Here is a 21,671-nt window from a genome sequence, read left to right on the forward strand (position 1 = left end):
GTCATTACAATATCATCATTCAAAGCAGTAGCAGTCAGAAAAGCAATTCTGTTCTCTTTTTCAGTTTTAGTTGTTTGAAAGACTGTGATGCTCTGGTTTTCACATTCCCCCACATAAGCTTCACCTGATGAAACTAAGAATACTCTGCTTGTAACCCAGGTCCACAGGCATAAGAAAATTACCTACATTCAAATCAAAGCACTACCAAACTTTAACTTTCATCAGCCTCAAAGTACAATTTACATAGTTTATATGAATACAACATGTAAGAAAAACGTAGCTATCAAATTCCATGCAGCTGCAAGCTTGGAATGTTACGCCAGACATCTACCAGAACTGTACACAAATATGTTCAATTCTACTTGGATTTAGAACAAGTGGCAGGGCCAACAGGCCCATCGGCAGCAGGCCATGGTGCCAGACACCCTGTGGTTCTGGTGTGTACTCGCATGGATGGAAGGAGCCTGGCCTGGGGGCTGCTCAGCCAGCCAGCCATGCAGCACAGGAGTGTCTGTGCTGCTCTCCATGCAAAGAGACGGAGCAACACTGCACATGTGAGCTGGAAACACAACCACACCATTGCTGTACCAGACCTGCATCCTCGGTCACAAGGGTGAGTTACAAGGGAGAACTCTCAAAAGCACAGAAGCAATACTTCAATTTCTCCTCTCCAGAGGCTGGCTTTCCTCTTTCATAACGCGGTTGCTTCCTGAAATATGCATGTTTACAAACCCAAGTCCTAACTTCTTGGCGGACAACAGCAGAGCATCACCAGCAGCAACACAGCGAAAACACAGAAGTGCAACAAGCCCCCAAGCATGCTGATGAGATCTCTGCCATTCATGCTGATCACAGCCCACAGAGTATATTTTAATTCATGCCCCACCCCTCCTGTGCAGCAGAGCGTAAACCCTGCAGGGGAGTATTTCCTGGTTTTACATGGCATCACTTTGCAACAGGCAACAAATACAAATAGAGACAGGCAAAACCTAGCAAGGAGGGCAGATTAAATACTCCACAAATAAGCAGAAGGCAGACAGAATTGCCCAGAAATTCCCTCTCTTTTGCCAACACTTTTGCACTCCTGTTAGTAGCAACCCAGGTGTCCATGAGCACAACTGTGCCATGTTCTGAACCACAGGAGTCAGGACAATCCTAGACCCAGGCTGACGTTGCCTTGATTACCTGCTCTCCTCCGGGTTTCTAGGCAGCAGCATGGAACGAGGGCAGCAGAAATGCTCCAGGCTCTGCTTTCACTTGTGCCAATGGGCAGAAAAATACTTAAGAGTTTCCTTACTGCCTGTGTACACCGGTATCCAAATGTCTTGCTGCTTCTACTGCATGGAAAGCTGGATGGTTTATTCATAACCTCCTATCAGGCAACACCATATCTATCCAATTTTACAGAAATAATCTCCACTACCCACTAGGTTTTATGAGATCACGTTTCTTCTCTGCCAATGAAAGCATCAGCACAACTGGCAGTGTCTCAAGCCCAAGAACCAGAGCTCAAAACTAAGGCTGATGCTTAAACAGATGCCTCATGTTCCTGCTGGAAGCCACCCACCTATGAAATGCCCTTACTGCACTTAATCTGGAGTCATGACAGCCAGAAGTACATGGCAGTTTATTCACTAGACCAAGAATATCCCTCAGAAGATCTGAAAACTGTTAACTCTCCTGCAAATCCTTTCTCCCCAGCCTGAAGTGTATTAGCAATCCAGTTGCTGGACCTCCTGGATCTGGTCTTTCAGCCTGTCCTACTTCTCTCCCTTCCCATTCAAAATGACACATGGAACCAGAGAAACTTCCCATGTAATTAGTTAAAGCCGAGAAAAATCTAAGCAGAAGAACTGTAACAAATTGCATTTTTCCATGATGCTTCTTCCTTCCTATTTGTCTCATTCTGCAAAAATGATTCTTGTTATTTCAGGTTCCAGGCTGGAGAGGTGAAATGTCACATGCAACACATTCCTACTGCAGTTCACCCTGAACTCTGCACAACAGAGACAAATCCAAACCAAGGATAAAGACACACACTGCTCTACAATCACAGCTAATCTTCCCTTTTTCTGATTGAGTTGTTTTACCTACACACCCATTCTAAACCACACACACCTCACTTTACTGCATCAGCTCTAGAAGAGAGGAAATGTTTATTTTCCCTCTTCTCAAGTGTAAAACATCTTTTTCTTTTCATCAAAAATCAGCTGAGCACGGGATGTTTCCACCTGAAAGCAGATACCTTCGGCAGCAAAAGACAAAGAAGGAGGTAAACAGAGTAAGTTTTGCCACCCTTACAGGCATAAACCATGGCTCCCACTTCTGACAATGTGAACACAAACTTGAGAACAAAATATGGTATTAGGGTAATCTTTCCAATGCCCCTTCCTTTATCAGGATTGTTATTTTTCTTTTGAAGCAGGGCTAGCAGCAATTTCTGCTATATGGGCCACTTCTGCCCCTGCCCTTTCCCATTCTTTTTCTAGGACCTTGAAGATGACTGAAAGTTTCCTTCTCAATGTCTCAAATATGTCTGGGGGAAAAAAAAAAAAAAGGAAAAATCCCCTTTGGTGCTGCTTTGGTTTGTGGCAATGACCCAAAACCAAAATAACTATAGTTCTGGATAAGGAAAAGCCCCACAAATTGAAATCCTGCCCCACTTCCACCTTCTAATTACTTGGGGAGTTTTGTTAGTTTTTTCCCATCTGAATAGAAGATGATGTTGTTCTGTTGTATCATTTCCTTCTCTTCCCTTCTCCCATGAGGGAACACCAGTGAAGTTTGTCTATAAATAGGGCTCCATCTTCAGGAAACAAATAGGGGAGGACATGCAGGTAATGGTCCATATCCTCCAGATTCTCCAGGGCCTTTCCTTGCCAAGTGGGTACCTGAGGGTCTGAGACAGGGTATCAGAAATATTCCTCCTTCGACATTTCAAACTAATATGAGGGAAAAAGCATAACTTAGGAGCAAGGAATCCCTTCAAGCAGCTGGCATGAGGATGGACCTCTCCTGCAGAGCTGCATCGGGAAACATCTACTGACCTCAGGCATGCTGAGCTTTACAAGTGCCAAGCAAAACAGCAACAATACAAGCTGCAACAGGAAGGGTCTACAGAACACATCCCAACACCATGACACTGAAGAGGAAGCAAATATTGGGCATTTAAAAACACCAGGCAGAAGAGGCTAGAAAACACAAAAAAGAAAGGTAGAAGATCCCACTCTGAGGGAAAAAAGTTTCAGGAAAGCAGTATTTTCAACTAAGATATCAACAGTTAGTTTAAGAACTGGTTTAATATGACAGATGGCAAAAGCATGGACAGTTTTTTCATTCTGTTGAACTATAAGATGAGAAGTCAGAAAAGGAAGAGCACTTTGGCATACCTGCCCTAAGCAAGCCCCACTATTTGCAGGAACTGAGTTACTGCCCCACATCAAAAGTCACAGAAGACTCAAGCTGAGAATTGGCTCTACTGGACAAGACAGCCTTTTAGAAATTGGAATCTTTCCTGTTTGGCTCGCTCACACACCTGGGGTGCCTAGCAAGGCTTTAAGAGCCTGCATTTGGACATCCCAGATACCGTAAGCATGAAAGGGTTTTCACAAGCCACAAAGACCCTGTCCAAGCTGGCTGAGCTCTCAGCTTGTTTCAGATGCAAAACCAGATCCAAGGGAAGAAAGAAAGAACCACTAAATACTTCATGCAGATGTTTGTTCAGAAGTGTAGATAAATTTGATTATAAGAGGGAAAGAAAAGCAGCACTCCTGCCATGGCTTCTCCAGGCATTCAACGGCACCTGATATTTTAGCTGTATTTTTACTTCTTTGGTTTGAATGTCAGTTTGATGAATGTGAAAGCGAGTCTTGCCAGGAACCCAAACTAAATTTCATTTGTGCTTCTGGCTGAACAAATCCTGTGCACTTCAAGTTTTGAATACTGACATTTAAGTTGTACAGTAATTTGTAGACGAAAGCCAATAGTGATATCATAACAAAGAGTTTTCTGGGGACAGAACCATCTCTGAGTATGAGCTGGGAGGTTTCCAACCAGCTAAAGTTGACATTGCAAGGAGACACCAACCAAAGCCCTTGTCCTCTTCCTAACTGATTCCAGACAAGGCTGCCATAGTGCCAGACACTCTGGAAAGTATTTCTTGTTTCTATTCCTGATGAGTGCACCATCTGCTGACAGCAAGGCTCTGCCTTCTCCTGAGGGCTGCTCCAGAGCTACCCTCTCTGAGTGCTGGGCTGGAGAGAGCAGCTCAGCTTCTTCCCTGCAGGGGAAGAGAAGAAAAGCAACCCAGAGTGGAGTTTTTTGTGTGGTTTTGTTGTGCTTTGCATGTTTAAAAAACAATTTGTTTTTAATAAAGCCCCTGGAAAAGAAAGGAAGAAAGCAAATATTGACACCCAGAGCACTTTATTTTTTGCATGTATTCTGTACCATTATCTGGCCTTTAATGCCAAAGCTTGTGGCTGTGACCAGCAGAGGAAAGAGGAAGGAATCCCTTCCTGCTCCCAGAGTTGTAGTTTGTAAGAAAATCAAAGGAATCCTGTTTTCCTTAAGCAACAACCCATCAAGAGAGGTATTGAAAGGTCTGGAACCTAGACCCAAGTCCAATTTACTCAGCCTGTCCTTTTCCTCTCGATTTCTCCCTCTCTGTTCAAGAAGAAACTACAACACAAGACCAAAGGTGTGCTGCAGAAGCAGTTTTTTGTCTCTGGGCCATCTCCAACACAAATGTACACTCAACTCAGCACTGAAACATGTTCTTTCAGTGCCACAAATGTTACATTAAGTTTCCTGTATTACCAGTGTTAAGAGCCACAAATGTCCTCCGATGCTTCTTCTGTTGTTGCTAAAATACCCAGAGGGCTTCATCTTTCCTTGGCAGACAGAAGACATGGAGCTGGCTAACATGGCACTGTCTCATGCCTCTTGCACTCATCTCAGAGTTTTTTCTTCACATTTCACCAGCTCCTCTCCGCTAGTGTGTAAGACATTTGACTGTCATCATTTGTATATAGGTTTATTATACTTAAGGCTTGCAAAAAGCAGAAAACCAATCCTTTTCTATCCTTCACAAAGGGCAAAAAAAGCCCAGGATTGGATGAACTGAGAAAAAGAAACTCACAGCCCATGATCTGTGGTTCTCTGTCCTCAGAACATCTCTTAGAAATGCTTCAAGCAGTCATTGCAAGTTTGGGAGTTCCTCTTCCATTCCTTCTGCAAGCCATCGGTGGTTCCAACTAACCTGCCCCACTTTGCTCTGGAAAGGAGGGAGGAAGGGAAGAATTGCTAAGGAAACAAAGTAATGTAAGGCAAAAGTAACCCTGTGTTTGAGTTGCTAATCACTGCCCTCCACTTTGGGCAGGTGCCAGACACATGGCTTTAGTCTACTTAGCACATGTTATTCAGTGGGACATTTGGGATGTTTCTGAACATACCAGGACACTGCTTGGGGTCACCTGCCAGGGCAGCACAGAGGTGACTCCAGGCCACGTCAAGACCCTGGCCTGGCTGCTGTGGGTGGGATCTGCACTGACAAACCCCAGCACACAACAGACAGCTCCAACACCTCTGCAGCAACACAACACTTGCTGCATGTGATGATACATGAACAAGATCAGCTCCTTTGCCCACACAGAAAATGCTTCCTATAAGGGAACAACAGCTCTGTTTCTCTAACTTTCCAACACCCCATCACTGAGGTATCCCTACGCTCCTGCTTGCCATAAGATGGGTCTGTTTCCTTAATCACAGAGTCTAGCACAAAGTCTCAAACAGAAAACTTTCACAAAAGCACTGCTGAATGCACCAGGCCTCAGAATAATCCTGCTTTCCCACACACCAACTCAAGATTCCTCAGCTTGAGTAAGGACACTAGACCATGGTGACACCAATACAGGTGTGCTCAATGGATGGTGCTGTCAGCAGCCCAAATCCTTCATGCTCCAAAAGCTTAGCAGACCCCAGTAGTGCTGACTAGCATCCTGCAGGCTAAGTGGAATGCTAATCTGGTGAAAGACTTGTGTGTTTATTACTTTATCCTTACAAGTGGCACATTGTGATTGCAAGCTGAACAATCCTTGGGCAATTTCCTCATTTTTAGTTAAAGATGATTAATCTTAGCACTTCTGGGATTTTTTTTCCTGTTTGTGCTACCAATTTAAGAAATGAGACACAACCCTAAATCTTTCAGCAATCAAGAGCCACTGCTTCTTCATTTGCTGTAGTCTATGACAACAGCAGACAAATCACACTTCTCAGCCAGCCAGGCCAGTGTCTTTATTTGCAGACTGCTCAGTGGATCTAAATTTTTACTAGATTATTCAGTTTCCAGGACAGTCCTGGAAAGTAGAGGAAAATCCATGAGGACACCCTAGAGAGGAGCTGCAATGAAGTCTCCACAAGAGGCCAGCCATTCTAGTGCAGCTGCTTGAGGTCAACAGGACACAAGAGGTTTTGAAGCAGCAGCAGATTTACTGAGCTACATCAATCACCACCTCAGTCATCCTCCAGAAATACAGCTTTCTTTATATCACCAAGTCTGTTTTCCAGTTTGAAAGGGGTTCCAGCCATATAGAGGTAGCCAAATTGTAAGAAAACACAAAATTAATAATAATACTAAAAAAATAGTATCACATCACCCTCTCAAATCTCCTGTTCCAATCTCTTTGCAAGTCTGCCTTTCCTCTCTCCAACTTCATATTTTTCTTTGTTTTCTGTCCACTACATATCTAAAGTGGTAGTTAGGACACATTCTGGCTGGCTGACATCCTAATAAATGCTCTAAGACTGCTGCTAGGTGACATACACCATGTAAGCTTAAGCAGACTGATTATGGGGAAAAAAATAACTAGTTGAACACTTCTTATAGTCAAAAATATAATGCTACAGCCACCAGCAAATACTTGCCTTACATGCTTTGCTGCTACTGGCATAAGAAGAGATGCAGAAAATTTATCTTTTGCATCTTCTGTGATCATTCTCCTTTCCCTGCTTTTTACACATTAGTTGGGTTATTTTCCTGCAAATATTTTACGATCACATGTAGGATTTGCATTAAAAAAACCCAAACCAAACACACAAGACAATTTATATTCAAATGAGAACAGGGAAAAGAATCAGAATAAAAATATTCCCAAAATAAATACACTGATTGTTTAGACTAGAACATGTGTGCTTGGTTTCCATTTGTTTCAGCCTTGTTTGTGCTTGTTTAACACATTTTCAGATCTGGTTACTCTACAGGCACAGTCCAACAAAAACGTGGAAATCAAAGAAGGAGAAAAAGGCATGTAGGAACTGCAATAATTTGCAAATGACCAGATTTCATGTTGTAAGTGCTAAAAACCCAGCACAGCTAATTAGATGTTTGTCAATGCCAGAAGTCAGCCATGTCTCAGGGATGCCATGCCAGCTGGGAATGCAACCAAGGCAGGCTCCACAGAAGGCATAGGTGGAGGCAGGAGAGCCTGGCTCCCAGGGATACCTGGCTCCCTGGGATACCTGGCTCCAGATGCCCTGGTTCCAGCTCCCAGCCCTGCTGAGTGCCAAGGCCTGTGTGCTCACTGCCTTTTGTGCAAACACTGCTGGTTGCCAATTCCTGCCTTGCACCTCATGGAATGCAAGGCTGGGGCAAGGGGGTGACCTCTGCAACGAACTGAACCCAAATGTACCCTTTTCCCTTCACACACCTCACCAATCACTCTTTAATAATAATAATAAAAAAGAAGTTTTTATACATGTTGAATTCAAATCCAAACAACTCACAGAGATTACAGAATAGTTCACTGACACACAGATGGGAAATTCCTGAGCACCCTTCTTCCAGCATAAAACAAACGGATAAAATAGAAACACTAATAGAATTCCTACTAAATTACTTCTGCTTTTAATAACTGAAAGTTTCAGTTTTCAATACAAAGCAGCAACAAACCCAGAAGAGTTTAGTAACACAGTACTACCTAATGCAGAGTGACCACTAACTCCACACAAGCCACTTTCACATCCTCAATTCACACTGGCATTCAATTTATATTTAATTAGACTTGCATTCTTTTCTTAGAGATACCATGGTGCTGTGTCAAAGACTGAAGGATGTTCTGAAAGGCTTGTTGGTAATTAAGCAGATCGGACTGCACTCTCCCTCCAGTATTTTCAAGCAGATTTCATGTGCCACCAGGCCAGCTTCCCTCCCAGACTTTCACTCCCACCCCTAAATTCCCAAGTTCAACATTACAGATCACCCCCACATGTATCTGTCAGCAAGAAAAAATGTGTCAGCAGAATAACTTTATCTGCTAAACTTGTTTGCCAAAGGCTGCCACATCCTGGACTGCTTCCCTTTAAACCTTAAAACAGCTGAACAGCAGTCCTCAGAGTCCTCCATGAAACATCACAAACATCTCACCACTCACACAGTCAACAAGACTTAAGACCAATTTAAAAAATTGTGTGTTGGTCTTTATTAGAGCAACACACATCCATTAATGCAGAGGAAAACACAGAACTAACTACTCAGCCACCCATCCAGATGGGATTCTTCTGTGGGACGGCCCAAACACTGCACCTTCACTGATCCACTGCAAGCCATGGAGGGTTTGCAGGACTCCCTGTTCTTCAGCTTCACATCCCCATCCCTGAACCATCCAACTGCTTCCCTGCTTTCTCTGATTTGACAGAAATAGGTAACCTGTACATCTGCCCTTTCGTTTTACACCTAGTCTTCCAAGAATCCTATCACTTCCAACAAGAACCTAAGAAGCATCTTACAATAAGGCCAGCTAAGGGAATTTCAAAGTCTGCTACAGAATTTAGGGGGTGAATTTCCCATGATTTTGCTTTTTTTTGGATGTCACTCTCTCTTTGCAATGGTTCATTGGTTTTAAGTAACAAAATATTCACTGCTCATGTGCTTGGATGAAAACATCCTGAGCCTGAATGCTGGCACACCTCCATTCAGGTGTGCAAATGAAATGATTTCTTACACAGAAAAAATGGCAACACAAGGTTTCAGAACATATTTACCTCCAGCTGACCACTGCACAGAAATCAGGGATTCCACAGTTAGCTAATTTCGGAGAAAAGAGTGTTTTTGCTGAAGTGTAAGCTAGCACGGGTATTATCTCAAAAAAGTCCTTATTTCTGTAAGAAGTTGCAGGGACTGAAAAAAAGCACATATATCAGAAGCTTCTGTTCTTAAGGACATAGCAGAACAGCAATCCTGTATTTGTGGAGCTACCATTCAGTGACACTTTTATAAAACAGAAGAAAATGTGTATGGGAGGAGTGAAATCTAAAGAAATGGTTTGTATATCCCACATTCTGGGTATTCTGAAGAGTATTGCACAACCAAACATTCACATCACCTTGATACAGCCTAGAATTTTAATTGCAGTGCAAGCATTTATTCTGCTAGGGAAAAAAAAAAAAAACAAACCAGAAAGAGTAATTCCTTGCAAACTTGCAATTACATTTCTCTTCATTGCCTAAATCCAGTACTGATGCAAAACACCTGGTTCAGGCACAGCAGTTATACTGGCATGCTCAGCTACTATACTGGCCAGGAACAGTCAGACATCCAAGGATTTCTTTTTGCTTTATCTACTTTATTAAACATCAAACATGTCAAGAAGTTAACCCTGTCACATTCCTGTAGTTACTGACTGCTGCAAAGATATGAACACAACCGACCTTTCAGCCTACTCTGACAGCAGTGCCTTGCCATCAAGCTCAACACCTTACTCATTCTTGGGGGTTGGGAAGACGCCACAGGAACTTCAGGGCACTGTGGTAAAAGTCTTCCCACCCATCTCGCTGTGATTCCAAGCCTTTCATCACTAACAAGAGTTCCATGCATTCCATCATCTCACTGCAAAGCAGACACAAGTAAATTTTCCCCCAGCTTTGGAAAGGTGACCTAGCAATTCTCACCAAGTGTCTCTCCCAAGTGAGTGGTAATGTTTGAAATGCAGACAGGATTTGCAAATCAATCCCTTAGTATCTGGAAGCTGATGTCTCTGCCTAATAGTCAAAAATCACAGTATAAACCCTAAATACACTAAGAAATGGTCTACCTTAACCTTGTCCACATCGAAGCAAAATTATCAGCTGTATGTCATGTCCTGAGATAAACAATATTTGCAATAAGTGCAAATACTTCAGAAGTCATTTCAGCTTTAGCAAATTTTCTAATAATAAAAATATAAACCTCACTTCCTAAAAATTTATCACAGTCGGAAACAAAGTCTTCCTCCATATTTATCCCATTCCTTTAATTTGACTGGGATTTTGAGGAGAAATGGAGACACTACTGATTGGCATCCTACTGAAATATTATCCCCTTTTAAAAGAGCAAACAGCTCCATCTGAAAGGTCTTTATGTTCCAAAGCCAAGTTAAATGGACAGGTATGTGCAAGAAGTATTAGAGTAAAAAGATTCTCCTTTCTTCCATAGATTCCTTTATAAAGTGTCTGGGAAGTGATGTAGCTTTTCCCTGCTGCTCTCTGGCTCCTCTGGCCTACTGATAACGGTTCAAATAAGAGAGGTTTCTGATTACCACTCCAACTAAACAAGGAGGGGGAACAACCTCTTCTCCAGACCCACAAGACAAGTAATACAGGGCTTACACTGTAATGAGGGAGATTGCAGCTGGACACATCTAAGGGTCAGGACTGCAAGGCATGGAATGTACAGCTGGATTTCCTGAGTATTTTGAGTACTAAAGCAGCTTCAAGTCATAGCTACTGAAATTAGCACAGGTATGAACAAGCAGATAAGCTCTCCAAGTCTGACTTTTTTCCTAAAAGGACTCTAAACACAGTTCTTAATCTCTGCAGGTATAAATGGAGCAGACAAACTGCTGTATGCTGCATTGAATAAAAAAATGCCAAACCAGGAGAAATTACAAGTACAAAATCTGGCTCTTATTGCCAGAAGGATTCCAAAAGAGGAACCATTATACAGATGCATCTTCCCCTAAACAGGAGAAGAATAAAGGACAGATTTCAGATTTCTAGCTCAAGGCTTTAAAACACAACACTGGCTGTTGTTAATGATTCAAACAAAAACCTCAGGACAGTAAACCTGCTAGGCGAAGAGGAATTTCTAAGCAGCTTACCTCAATGGACCATAATTCAACATTATAAAGGCCAGTATCACCATCACACACAGTGTCCTTCTCTTTGGAGATGATACTTTGAGCTTCTGGTTCTAGACAGAAAAAACAGAAGACATTGAGTAAAAGAGGGGCACAGATATGCAGAGGTACGTCAGAGGCTAAGTACACCAAATTATACTAGCTTTTTAGATTTATATTTGCCTAATTATGTGTGAATATATTCCTGAACTACTTAAAAATAAAACTTTGGTTTATACATTATATTCAGCTTCTATCCAGTGAAATATTCAGAAGCACCATGAAGAACTAAAAGTCTACCAGATAATGTGTCAGCTGTCCTGACCTACAGTTGGTGAAAGCCATGCTTGGAATGGGATGCTGGGCTAGAAACCCTCAAAGGTCTTCCAGTCACCACTCCCCCAATTCTGCTCTAGCATCTTCCACCTGAACAACTATTTTCATATAAAAGCAGACTTTCATCACAATCTCTTACCTCTAATACCACTTCATCCAGCTGCCTCTTCAGCGTGCTGTTTTCTTTCTTGAGTTTCTCATTCTCCAGCAAGGCTGCCTCCAGCCTGGCCTCGAGTCCCAACATGTATTCCTTCTTTTTCTTGCGTGACTGAAAGGCTGACTCACGGTTTTTGATCATGCGTTGCTGCCGCCTCAAGACATTGACCTGAACATACAATAGACAGGCCTGTTAACAATCCACAAGTTAAAAGTGCCTCCACTTCATGCAGAATTTCTACTTCTTTACTTTGTCAAAGGTCTGCACAGATAGTTTCCCACACTCTACTTCAAATGAGCTGGAATGGTCAGGACACAAGCACTTCGGGATCATGGTACACCCAAGGAAAAAACAGGTCCTGCACAGTCTCAGTTTTCTTCTGCATTCTCAATGTTCTACGTGCAGGGATCACCAAACGTATACTTGAGTTTGATTTGGTCAATCAAATCACAAAGATAGAAAATACCTATCTTCAGGTCTGCAAGGCAGCAAGAATGTCTTTCACCTTCACTTTTCCCTGCACCATTTTACAGGCTACAATCAGTCATCTGCTTTCCTAACAGGAAATTTCTAGGGTTTCCAGTCTGTTCTGTACGGAAGTCATTTCCACACTGATTACATCTGCTTCTGTACCTTTTCCACCTATGCTACACAGTTTTTGAGATTTTGAACAGTGTTCCTGATCTCAGACTGCACATTCTATGTGTCTCAGGACTTACCTGGCAGTTTAAATGCAGTCTCTGCATTCAGATCAGGAGTGTGGCTTGGATTCACATTTCCAGATTGTCCCACTAAATGTGTTTCGCTTCACATCACAGAACAGTCTCTGAGAGCACACACACTGGATTCCTTCAGGATGAAGCTCAACCAGCAAATATACTCCAGGAGAGCACATAATTCACTCTAACCACTAGCAGGCATTTAGCCTGCAAGACCAGACTGGGACTGCTCAAAGTAACCTCTCCCCATCCTCCAACAGTCCTGATGACTGATTTTTTCCCAAGCAGGAACACTCCATCATCTTTTACCACTTACTCATTTTGTGGTTTGCACCGAGTGGGACGACCCAGACCGAAAGCATCTTGCTGCTGACAAGGATAACAATGATGGATACTGCAGAACTATACAAAACTACTTAAAATCCTAAGTTTAAACACTAGTCTGTTGATTTCCTTTCCCTCACAGATTAACAAGCGTTTTCATTAAGAACAGAAGACTTCCATCACATTATTAAGCTACAACTGGATGTGCCTTAATGACAATTACACTGACAGATAACTGAATGATCCATCTTACACAGATCTGAACATCCTTCAGTACCTACCACCACATGCACTGGTGTAACCTGTATCTCTCAGAGCAGGAACATTAAAGAAAAAAGATGAGAACTATTCCAGAAGTATTATTCTAGGGTAATAGTATAATCACACAACAGTAACATTAACTAACTCAGATTCTGAGTCCGGCTATGTAAAAAACCTTAACCACAGCTTTTCAACTCTCTCCTTGCATCTACCTGCACACAGACAATATGTTGTTCTAGGGCACTGGTGTCTGCAAAAAAAAGTGGCCACAAGCTGTCTGAAGACAACATTCTTCTTCATAATGCTGCAGTCTGGTGACAAAGACGAAGAAATCATATTACAGTGCATTAGCATTCTGGGTTTTTTATAAATTCTAATTGCTTTTTATGAAGATCATTTATTGTATGTCTAGTCTGCTGCCACCAACAAAAGTCTGTGAAAACAAAGCTGTTTGTACTTACTCCAGTTTCTCTCTTTAGCAGAGTGGAGAAGGAAAAGATTTAACACATTTTCATTAACACTAAGCTCTGCCTTGAATTTTTTAAGTACTACAACATTTAACATAAAAAAGCTTCTGCAGACATATAAAAACTGGACCAAAAAAAGATTCAGGCTAGCCAAGAACTGCAGTGTACAGAACACACCAATTCAGGGCCAGGATCACTTAAACTGTTCAGAGATGAAAAAACAAGGAATGAGTTCATGCAGCAGCTTTGGCTCAAGTTGTGTGCTATTCCAAACAAGGAGTTCCATTCCCCTTTTTAAAAAGAGGTTTTGCATCATGGAGCTGAACAGAGAAGACCAAATTGTTTACATCCATTCTTGTTTGCAGACCTGTTGAGGATTATTCATTACAGGATAGCTTTTAATTACGTGTCTGGAACTCCTGGCAAATCTACATGCTTCCCTGAAGAAAATAAGGTGTTAGAGGGCCAGTGCAGTGCCTCTACACTAAGAGTGTACATCCTAAGGTACATCTGCCACTGTTTCAGATGCTGCCATCTAGATTTTATGTGTTATTTATCCAGACTACCCTCTTTTACTCACAGTTCTCCAAATGCTGTGAGGAACAGCAGCTCTTCCAGCCTGATTTCAGGTACTTTGTGCAGTATCTGCATTTCAGTCTGTGCCACACCATTTTGACTCATTTTCTAAGCTTGCTTAAATGAAATCCAGTATTTGTGTCCCTAGGTTATTTTGGTTTAATTTACAATCTGTAAACAGCTTAAGGTCTTTGGTAAACCCTCCAGGTCTTGCCTGGCTCTTCTTGGGGAATGCCACAACTGCACACCTGATCCCACCTAAATCTGATGCAGGAAAGAGTTGTGTGAGTGAAGTGATGCAAGACTGCTGAACCTGGAAGCAGTATGGCCATCAGCATTACACAACTGGCCTGGCATCAAGATAAACATGCCCCCTGCTCAAGCACTTTGATAATCAGGAGAGAGAGGAACTAATTTATCATGTCAGTCTGCTTGAGCAACATTGCTTTGTGCAAGTGCTGAACCAAGATTACAGGCAGCAAATGCCTCTGCCAACTTCTTTTGCAGCCTCCAGCTTTTTAAGTTATATTGTATTGATGTTCTGCTCCAGATAGCAACTACTGGTTCTAAGGAAACACAGACCATAGAGGGAGAACATTGGCCTTAAAAACAATCAGTCATCAGTGATGCAACTTCTGCTTTCTAGCTTTGAAAATGACACCACCACTAGCACGGATACACACAAAAATGCGGTAAATAAGGAGAACTGGAAGGGTCATTGCAAACCTTTGCTTCAAACAGCACTAACCAGATTCAGATTGTCCTCTATCTCAGAGGTTTTATAAAGAGTCATGCACTTTACAAATAAACACTGCTACCTCAATTTACTTCCAAAGAAAACTCAATTCTGAGCAAAATTTAACCTCCCTTCCAACACAAGCTGTACTTCTAGAAGTAAGAATGTGTCTCATACTCCAGAGAGATGTTTGTACACGTGCTGGGAAAGTTAACAAAGAGCTAAAAGTACAAACCATTCAACTTAGCATTTGCTGGCTTCTTATCTCAGCTTATGAAAGCTGCCGTCTTTGAAGATGCATCTTTAATTGCAGGAATACAAAGCATACGCAAGGTTTTTCTGTCCTTATGGAAGTTCTGCGTTTTGTTGTCTCTAACTCAACAGAACACAACTTGCCTAATGAGTTTATGTTATACAAATATTAGACAATGTACAGCACAGAAAAGAGGATTCTTCAACAGAAATCCACACTTATGCTGAAGGTATTTTGCATAATTAATCTTTTCTAGATTTTCAGTATTCTGGCAGTTCCCCACGGCTGGCAGGCTGCACATGTGTGCCACCAGGGTCTCACACCTACAGCTTGCCATCAGCCTATCTCAGTGTAATCCCCTGGATGTCTGAGTGTTAAGCTAACAGTTTATCCCTCCTAAGCCCAAAAGAAAGTCCTGCAGTGTTTCTTTTTATCCTGCAACATCTGCTTAGATTAGCAAACAAAAACACGTGTTCCAGAGCTCAAATGTCAGCTCCATCTGTGCAGCTCTGAGCACCACATAGTGTCCAAGGCAGCCGGGAGATGTTTTAACCCTGCTGGCACCAGCTGAATCCCAAAGCATTTGTTCTTTCTCAAAGCACTTTTTCACAGTATGTGTCAAAGAGCAGTTGCAACTGTTTTTTCATGTTGTAACTAACACAGGTAAGATGTGCAGCACTTCATAAGTCTTAAAATTGCCTCCCTAAAACAGCTTTGGGTGGAAATACCCACACCACCAGTCTTGAAATCAAACACCTCTTTGTTACACCAGCTACACATGTGAGTACTGATGTCACGGATACGGAGTACGATGACAATAAGGGGGTTTTGTCAAATAAACCTTATATTCAGACAATGCCATGCTAGCCCTGCTTATAGGGAGTCCCAAATCCAATGACTGCTGGCAGGTCTCTTGAGTTAACTTTGCATGACAGGGAATTATAATTTTAAAATGCAGCACACTTAACTGCTCTGCCTACTGACAGACCTTTGTTTGCTTCTGGGACACTGAATATCAAGTTTCCACTGTACTCTGGCTGCTGAGCTATTTGTAGCACAATGTTTTCATTATAAAATGCAGCCCACACACAAACATGATTAGTGAGGAAAAGTTAACCATCAAGCTTGAGTGGCAATCCCAGACACTAGGAAACCATACAGCAACATCCCTCCAAAGAAGCTGAACAGGCTTCCCACTGCTTTTGGGAAACAGTGACCTGCACTGCTAATAAGCAGATGCCTATACAGCAAAATTCCATGTGTTTTCACCAGTGTTTTCTCCCTTACACTGAGATATGATAGGACCCTCAGCTCACAACTGTGCTTGGAATACCACACTAGAGAATGACACTCAGAATTTTAAAGTTACCAACAAGAAGCTTTGGTCCTTTCCACAAGCATGTCTTCTTTGGACAACACAATGCAATCAAAGCAGCTCCAGATTACTAGGAGCTAGATCAAGTTAACACCCAGCTTGCTAGATGGTTAAGATGTCAAAGCTGAAGAGGGGAACAAAAACCTCCACGCATCTCAAAAGCTACTGTTTACATCTACTGCTTACTGTGAGCTACTATGGAAAAACTTATTTATTTGCACTGTAATTGTTGAGAGCTTAACCCCCTTCTACTCATTCAATACATGATCAAAAGGGAGCCTGAAGAGATTAGGATCACATGGAACTCAGTAACTGAAGTTTCTAAAAATCATGAGTAAAATCTGGGGAGATAAAGATGTATGGAAAAAGAATTAGGCATTGAAATTTCCAGTTCATCTACTTCCAAAGAAATGTTTTTATTATATAGATTAGAAAAATGATTTAGCACTGATCAAAAATCAGATATATCAAATCTTCCTGTATGTAAGAGAGCTCCACGACTGAGAGCTTGCACTTGAAAAGACAAGTGATGGAAATTATCTATTAGCACCGTCTTCTGCCACTATGCTTGCACACCTGGTCTGCAACTCCAGGCAGGCCAGCAGATATTTAGCTGTTCCTCCCTGTTCTGTTCCAAGCTGCTAAATTCCCTGTTTACAGTTGGAAATCCTATTAGCAGTTTTCCTGAGACTCAGAAGGGACCTGGCTATCCCATTAAGGCCCATATGCAGGTAACTGTGTCCAAGCCTTGGTTAGCAGCTATCACACAGAGTCAGAACTTACATCCAGCCCCATGGATGGGGTGCTGCTCTGAAGCAAGGGCTTTGTCACCGGGATTTTGCTGCTGGCTGAGCCGCTCCCAGCAGCTGCAGGCAGCGCATTCACCGTGTGGTTCTGAAGTGGTGTGGCCCCTCCAGTAACAGCAATGACTGGCTGGGAGGCAGGAAGCACCCCAGAAGCCTGGAGCTGTACCACAGCAGGCTGGGGCAGCACCATGGATTGACCTGGAACACAAGAACAGCAGCACTCAGCACGGATGAAACGGATTTGTACACCACTTTTCTGCAGGGGCATACTGATATCCTCTCCTGCCCCTCACAGTTTATCTCAAATCCATTACATTCCACAGAACAGGAATGGAAAAAAGAAGTTCTAAAGTTTACAGGACTCTTAATCCATCTTGCAAACCAAAACTACAGATATTAAAGGAATCCAATAAACCAAGCTCTGTCCCAAAAGCTATTCAAAGTTAATAAAATTCAACACTTTGTTATATACATTACTCAGTATTGCTAATACTTGAAACACTGAACAACTTTTTCAAGGAGTTTAGCCAGCTTACCTCAATCCTCCTTCTGCCTTTTGTCTATACCTACTTTATTGCTGTATTTGATGGAAAACTTACTACACAGAAGTGACTCATACCACACAGATCAATTCAAACTAGCAGAGAGATGGAAGATGAACAAAAAAGAACAAGGCAAGTTACACTTTCAAAACTTACGTTGAAGCTTCAATTCACACTAAGACCAGTTTTTTAGAAAAATGTCTTATGCAAGAAAGTTTATACACAAGCTGAATAGAGCTTAAAGAAAAGCAGGCAGGAAAAATGAGGTAATTTTGACAGAGATTGAAATGGAATTAAAAACAGTCACTTCCAAGAAACTTCAGTCCAACAACTACATTTAACTAAAGCAGGTGCTTGAGTAATATTTTGTTAATGTCTCTCTAATCCTCTGTAACAGGATGACCTCGGCAGCTTTCAGAAAGAGCACATTCCAGCAGAGCATTCCAAACAAAATGCACAACAATGGATTACACATGTATCCAGCCTTCTGGAAGGTGAAAAGTGAAGTAATTTACCCAGCGCCAAGATCTTTTATGTATGGAATAAAACTACACCCTTTCTTGCTGCAGACACAATCTTGAAGACATCGTCAGTTAGTATGACCCTATTTGAGAATCTTAAATGATGAATTTGAGACCATTTCAACATTTTTTTAATGTATAAAGGATATGATGCTCTAAGACCATGCTTTCTCCTTTAAGCTTTTATAAAAGGGACCGTGAAAATATAATTTCTCATTCTTCTTTGAAGATAATGGCATATTTCAAACTGGTAGTTCAAGTTCAACTTGTCATATACAGGGGATTTTGACTGATGAAAAAAGATCCTTATGGTTTTTGTTATGGAAGCTGCACAAGAGAATTTCTAAACATGTCATCAGTTAAAGTAAATGGAAAGCATGGAAATACTGTCTCAAAAGTATTTCCTCTATACTGTCTCACAGAAACTACTGTCCTGACTTTTCTTCAAGGAAAAGGAGAGGATGATCTTCAGAGAATTAGACTTATATCCAAAGAAATCCATATCCCCAGCATTCCTTATTCCAGATGGTATTTTATCAGCTGGAACATCAGAAGGAGTAAGAATTAGGTCATGCTGACTGTTCTGACCTGTGTTTTAAGCAGTCCAACAATCTTAGGCACGTTATAACAAATGTCAGCATCTCCAGATTTGGCTGAACCCCTGATGGAAGAGAAATTAGTAATGGAGACAAATTTTTCATCATTGCAATAATTTCTAGATACGTGCCCTTAAGAATTTGTCTCATTTTCCTTCCATGCCTCACTGCTTGTGCAATCAACCGCAAGGGACTGTGGCCATCAGCTGGTGAAACGAGCAACTGCAGCCGACAATTCCTGCAAGGCAAGCAGTGTCCCTGCTGCCTCGGCTGGAGAGTGAAACAATGCTTTGGATTTTGAACTCCAAAAATCTGTTACAGGGTACCTGTAGCACTGAAGAATTATCACGGGGCAGGAAGTCACTTTCCTCTTGGTAACATCAGCAGCTTTTCTAACCTCTGACACGGCTCTCAATTTTTAGCAGATTTCACAACATTCTCTTTAATGCTATTTAGTGAGCTAACAAGCCATAAACTCATGCTCCCACCATCCTGTGGAAGAGTTTCATGTGGGCAAAAAAAAGCTTGTATCACTTCTCCCAAGCTTTCCAGCTTCCTTCAAGCCATCCTAACTGATTCTGCTGGATCTTCCTTCGGTTAAGACAGAACAGCACTGTAATCACCTTATGCACCACCTGACATTGCAAGCAGAGCAGGGCAAAGCATCCCAACAGATCCTTCCAACTCAGCAGTTTCATCTCCACAGCTGCCAGTGCTCGGCACAGCCTCCGTCTTCCATTCCAAATAATGGAATTACATAATCCACTCTTCCATTTTACACAATGCCCGTGTGAGTGCTGTTTCTCACAGGACTGGATGAGAGGAGTAAAGCAATCTTCTCAACCTAAAGCTTTTCCAGCAAAGCACGTAGGACCCATTTTTCTCCTATTCCTCCTCTTCCATGCACCAAACCTAACTTCATCCTATCAGCCATCCCAAACAGACAATGCCGCCACCAAGACCTGGCCCAGTCAAGACAATTCACCTACCTTTGGGAGGTGCTGGCTGGATGTTAACAACTGGCTGATTCTTTGGCAGTGGCACAAGCGTGGGAAGAGTCTGAATAATGATGGTTTTAGCTGGGATGCCAATGTTAGCCTGAGCTTCAGGCACAGCAGGCAAAAGGGGTTTGGGTTGTATCAAAGGCCTGGACACTGTCTGACCACACCTCTTCAGGCCCCTCGCAGAATTATTTGCTAGAAAAGAAAAAAGAGCGTTGGGCCAAAAGGTATAAAATACATAATTCAAGCAATAATGAAGCGGCTTTTAATGTGGGGGTTTTTACCCATTTATAATATTTGTTAAAAATAAACATATCTGATCAAATATCCAAGTCATAAATGATAGGACATCTAGTGTTAGTTAATAATTCGGATGCAAGACAACACACTTATTACCTATAGGATGAAAGTAACTCAAGCTGCCAAACCACGAGTGTCTCATACCAGATCGAGAAGAGATGCTCACAGCAGGCTTCTTCCCTCCACCTCCTTCAGGGGATGCAGGGCTTCTGCAGCTCTTGCTGTAGAGAGAGATGGGAGACATCTGGGAGCTACAGCTGAAGTCCACATCATCCTGCAGACAGAAAGCACGTGAGATCAATGCTTCAGAAACTCAGAGAAGTGTCTACTAGCAGTTCAGAGTACATCTGCTTTTCATCATGTCTATGTTGCTGCTGCAGCCAACAGGAAAATGGTTTTGTTCTGCAGTTTAATTCTGGTCAACACCAGGTGACACTAAAAAAAACCCAACAAGTACTTCTCCCCATCAGCAGAGCAACAGGAGGCAGAGGCCAGCAGCTGCCAGACTCAGAAGCCTTTAGCAGGCATTTTGTTTGGCAACATGGCTAATGAACATAGCTGAGGAAGAGAGCTGAACATGCTCTTATTCAAATGGGTCACAGAGAAGAGGTAAGAAAACACCACTGACGGGTTTTTGCAAGGGTTGGGAAAATAAACTGTTTCCTCTTGTGCCATGAATTGGGTCAGAGAAGTAAATCACAGGGCTTTTTGTTTGTCAGAGCTGTTGCTGTCTGTGTTACAGGGAGGTTTTTGCATACAGGCACATTTTGCACTGGAGAGTCCACAGATGATGGCGAAGGGACCGAGCAGCTGGAAGTGGCCGGTGATAAGGGTTCTGTCTTCACGTTTGCATCTGCAAGAGGCAGGTAAAGACATTTTACTGCACAAGTTTTTGGCAATGGGATATCAGTAAAGGACACACTGTCCTACACCAGCTATTTAATTCCTGAAGCAAGGCACAGCAGAAAACACAGCAAGATTAAAGGTACTGAGCAGCTTGGGTTGTAGGGCAGCCCTTGCCAGCTGGACCCATCCTACAGAAGCACAGCATGATTCTCATCACAGAGCAAAAGGCTGTAGGGCATCAAATAGTTCCACACGAGTTTTAAGAGCTCACCCTTGTGGGACAGGAGGGGAAGAACAACACCTGCAAAATACAGGTTAATTACCTGCATAAGCATGGCCCGTAATATTCCAAAGGTCCGAATCCCAAGACATCAAATCCAAGTCAAAATGAAAGTTATAGAGATCATTTTCCTGAAATGACAGTTCAGAAACAGAGACAAGACAAAAAGAAAGATACACTGACACCATCAGCCATTACATTCACATTCTCACAGCTCCAGAAAACCAACCAAACAACATAACTATCAATCACTTCAGGTGCCTTAAGGTATGCAGAGACGAAAGTCCTTAAAGGAGAGTTCTCAACTGGAACACACAAAACAAGGCTCCTTTTAAACTTAGGCCTGTAGGAAGGGACAGGTCAGTTTAAGACCATCACTAATTATTGTACCCTTACTGATAATTCATAAAGCAAAATTCTAAGTTCAG

General features: G+C 42.2%; 1 protein-coding gene across 2 annotated transcripts in view; it reads right to left on the reverse strand.

Annotated features, from left to right (window-relative positions):
- Window positions 1–21,671, reverse strand: part of ATF6 (activating transcription factor 6) — a 72,972-nt gene that overhangs the window by 49,637 nt on the left and 1,664 nt on the right. For both annotated transcript variants that reach the window (XM_082287479.1, XM_082287478.1), the window contains exons 3-9: window positions 21,287–21,374; window positions 20,876–20,970; window positions 20,262–20,391; window positions 19,806–20,012; window positions 17,135–17,355; window positions 11,623–11,808; window positions 11,130–11,221 (exon numbers count right to left, since the gene is read on the reverse strand). In XM_082287479.1, the coding sequence (XP_082143605.1) occupies window positions 11,130–11,221; window positions 11,623–11,808; window positions 17,135–17,355; window positions 19,806–20,012; window positions 20,262–20,391; window positions 20,876–20,970; window positions 21,287–21,374 (1,019 nt within the window). The remainder of the gene's footprint in view (window positions 1–11,129; window positions 11,222–11,622; window positions 11,809–17,134; window positions 17,356–19,805; window positions 20,013–20,261; window positions 20,392–20,875; window positions 20,971–21,286; window positions 21,375–21,671) is intronic.

Source organism: Coloeus monedula, assembly GCF_965178545.1.
Source record: "Coloeus monedula genome assembly, chromosome: 9".
NCBI lineage: Eukaryota > Metazoa > Chordata > Aves > Passeriformes > Corvidae > Coloeus > Coloeus monedula.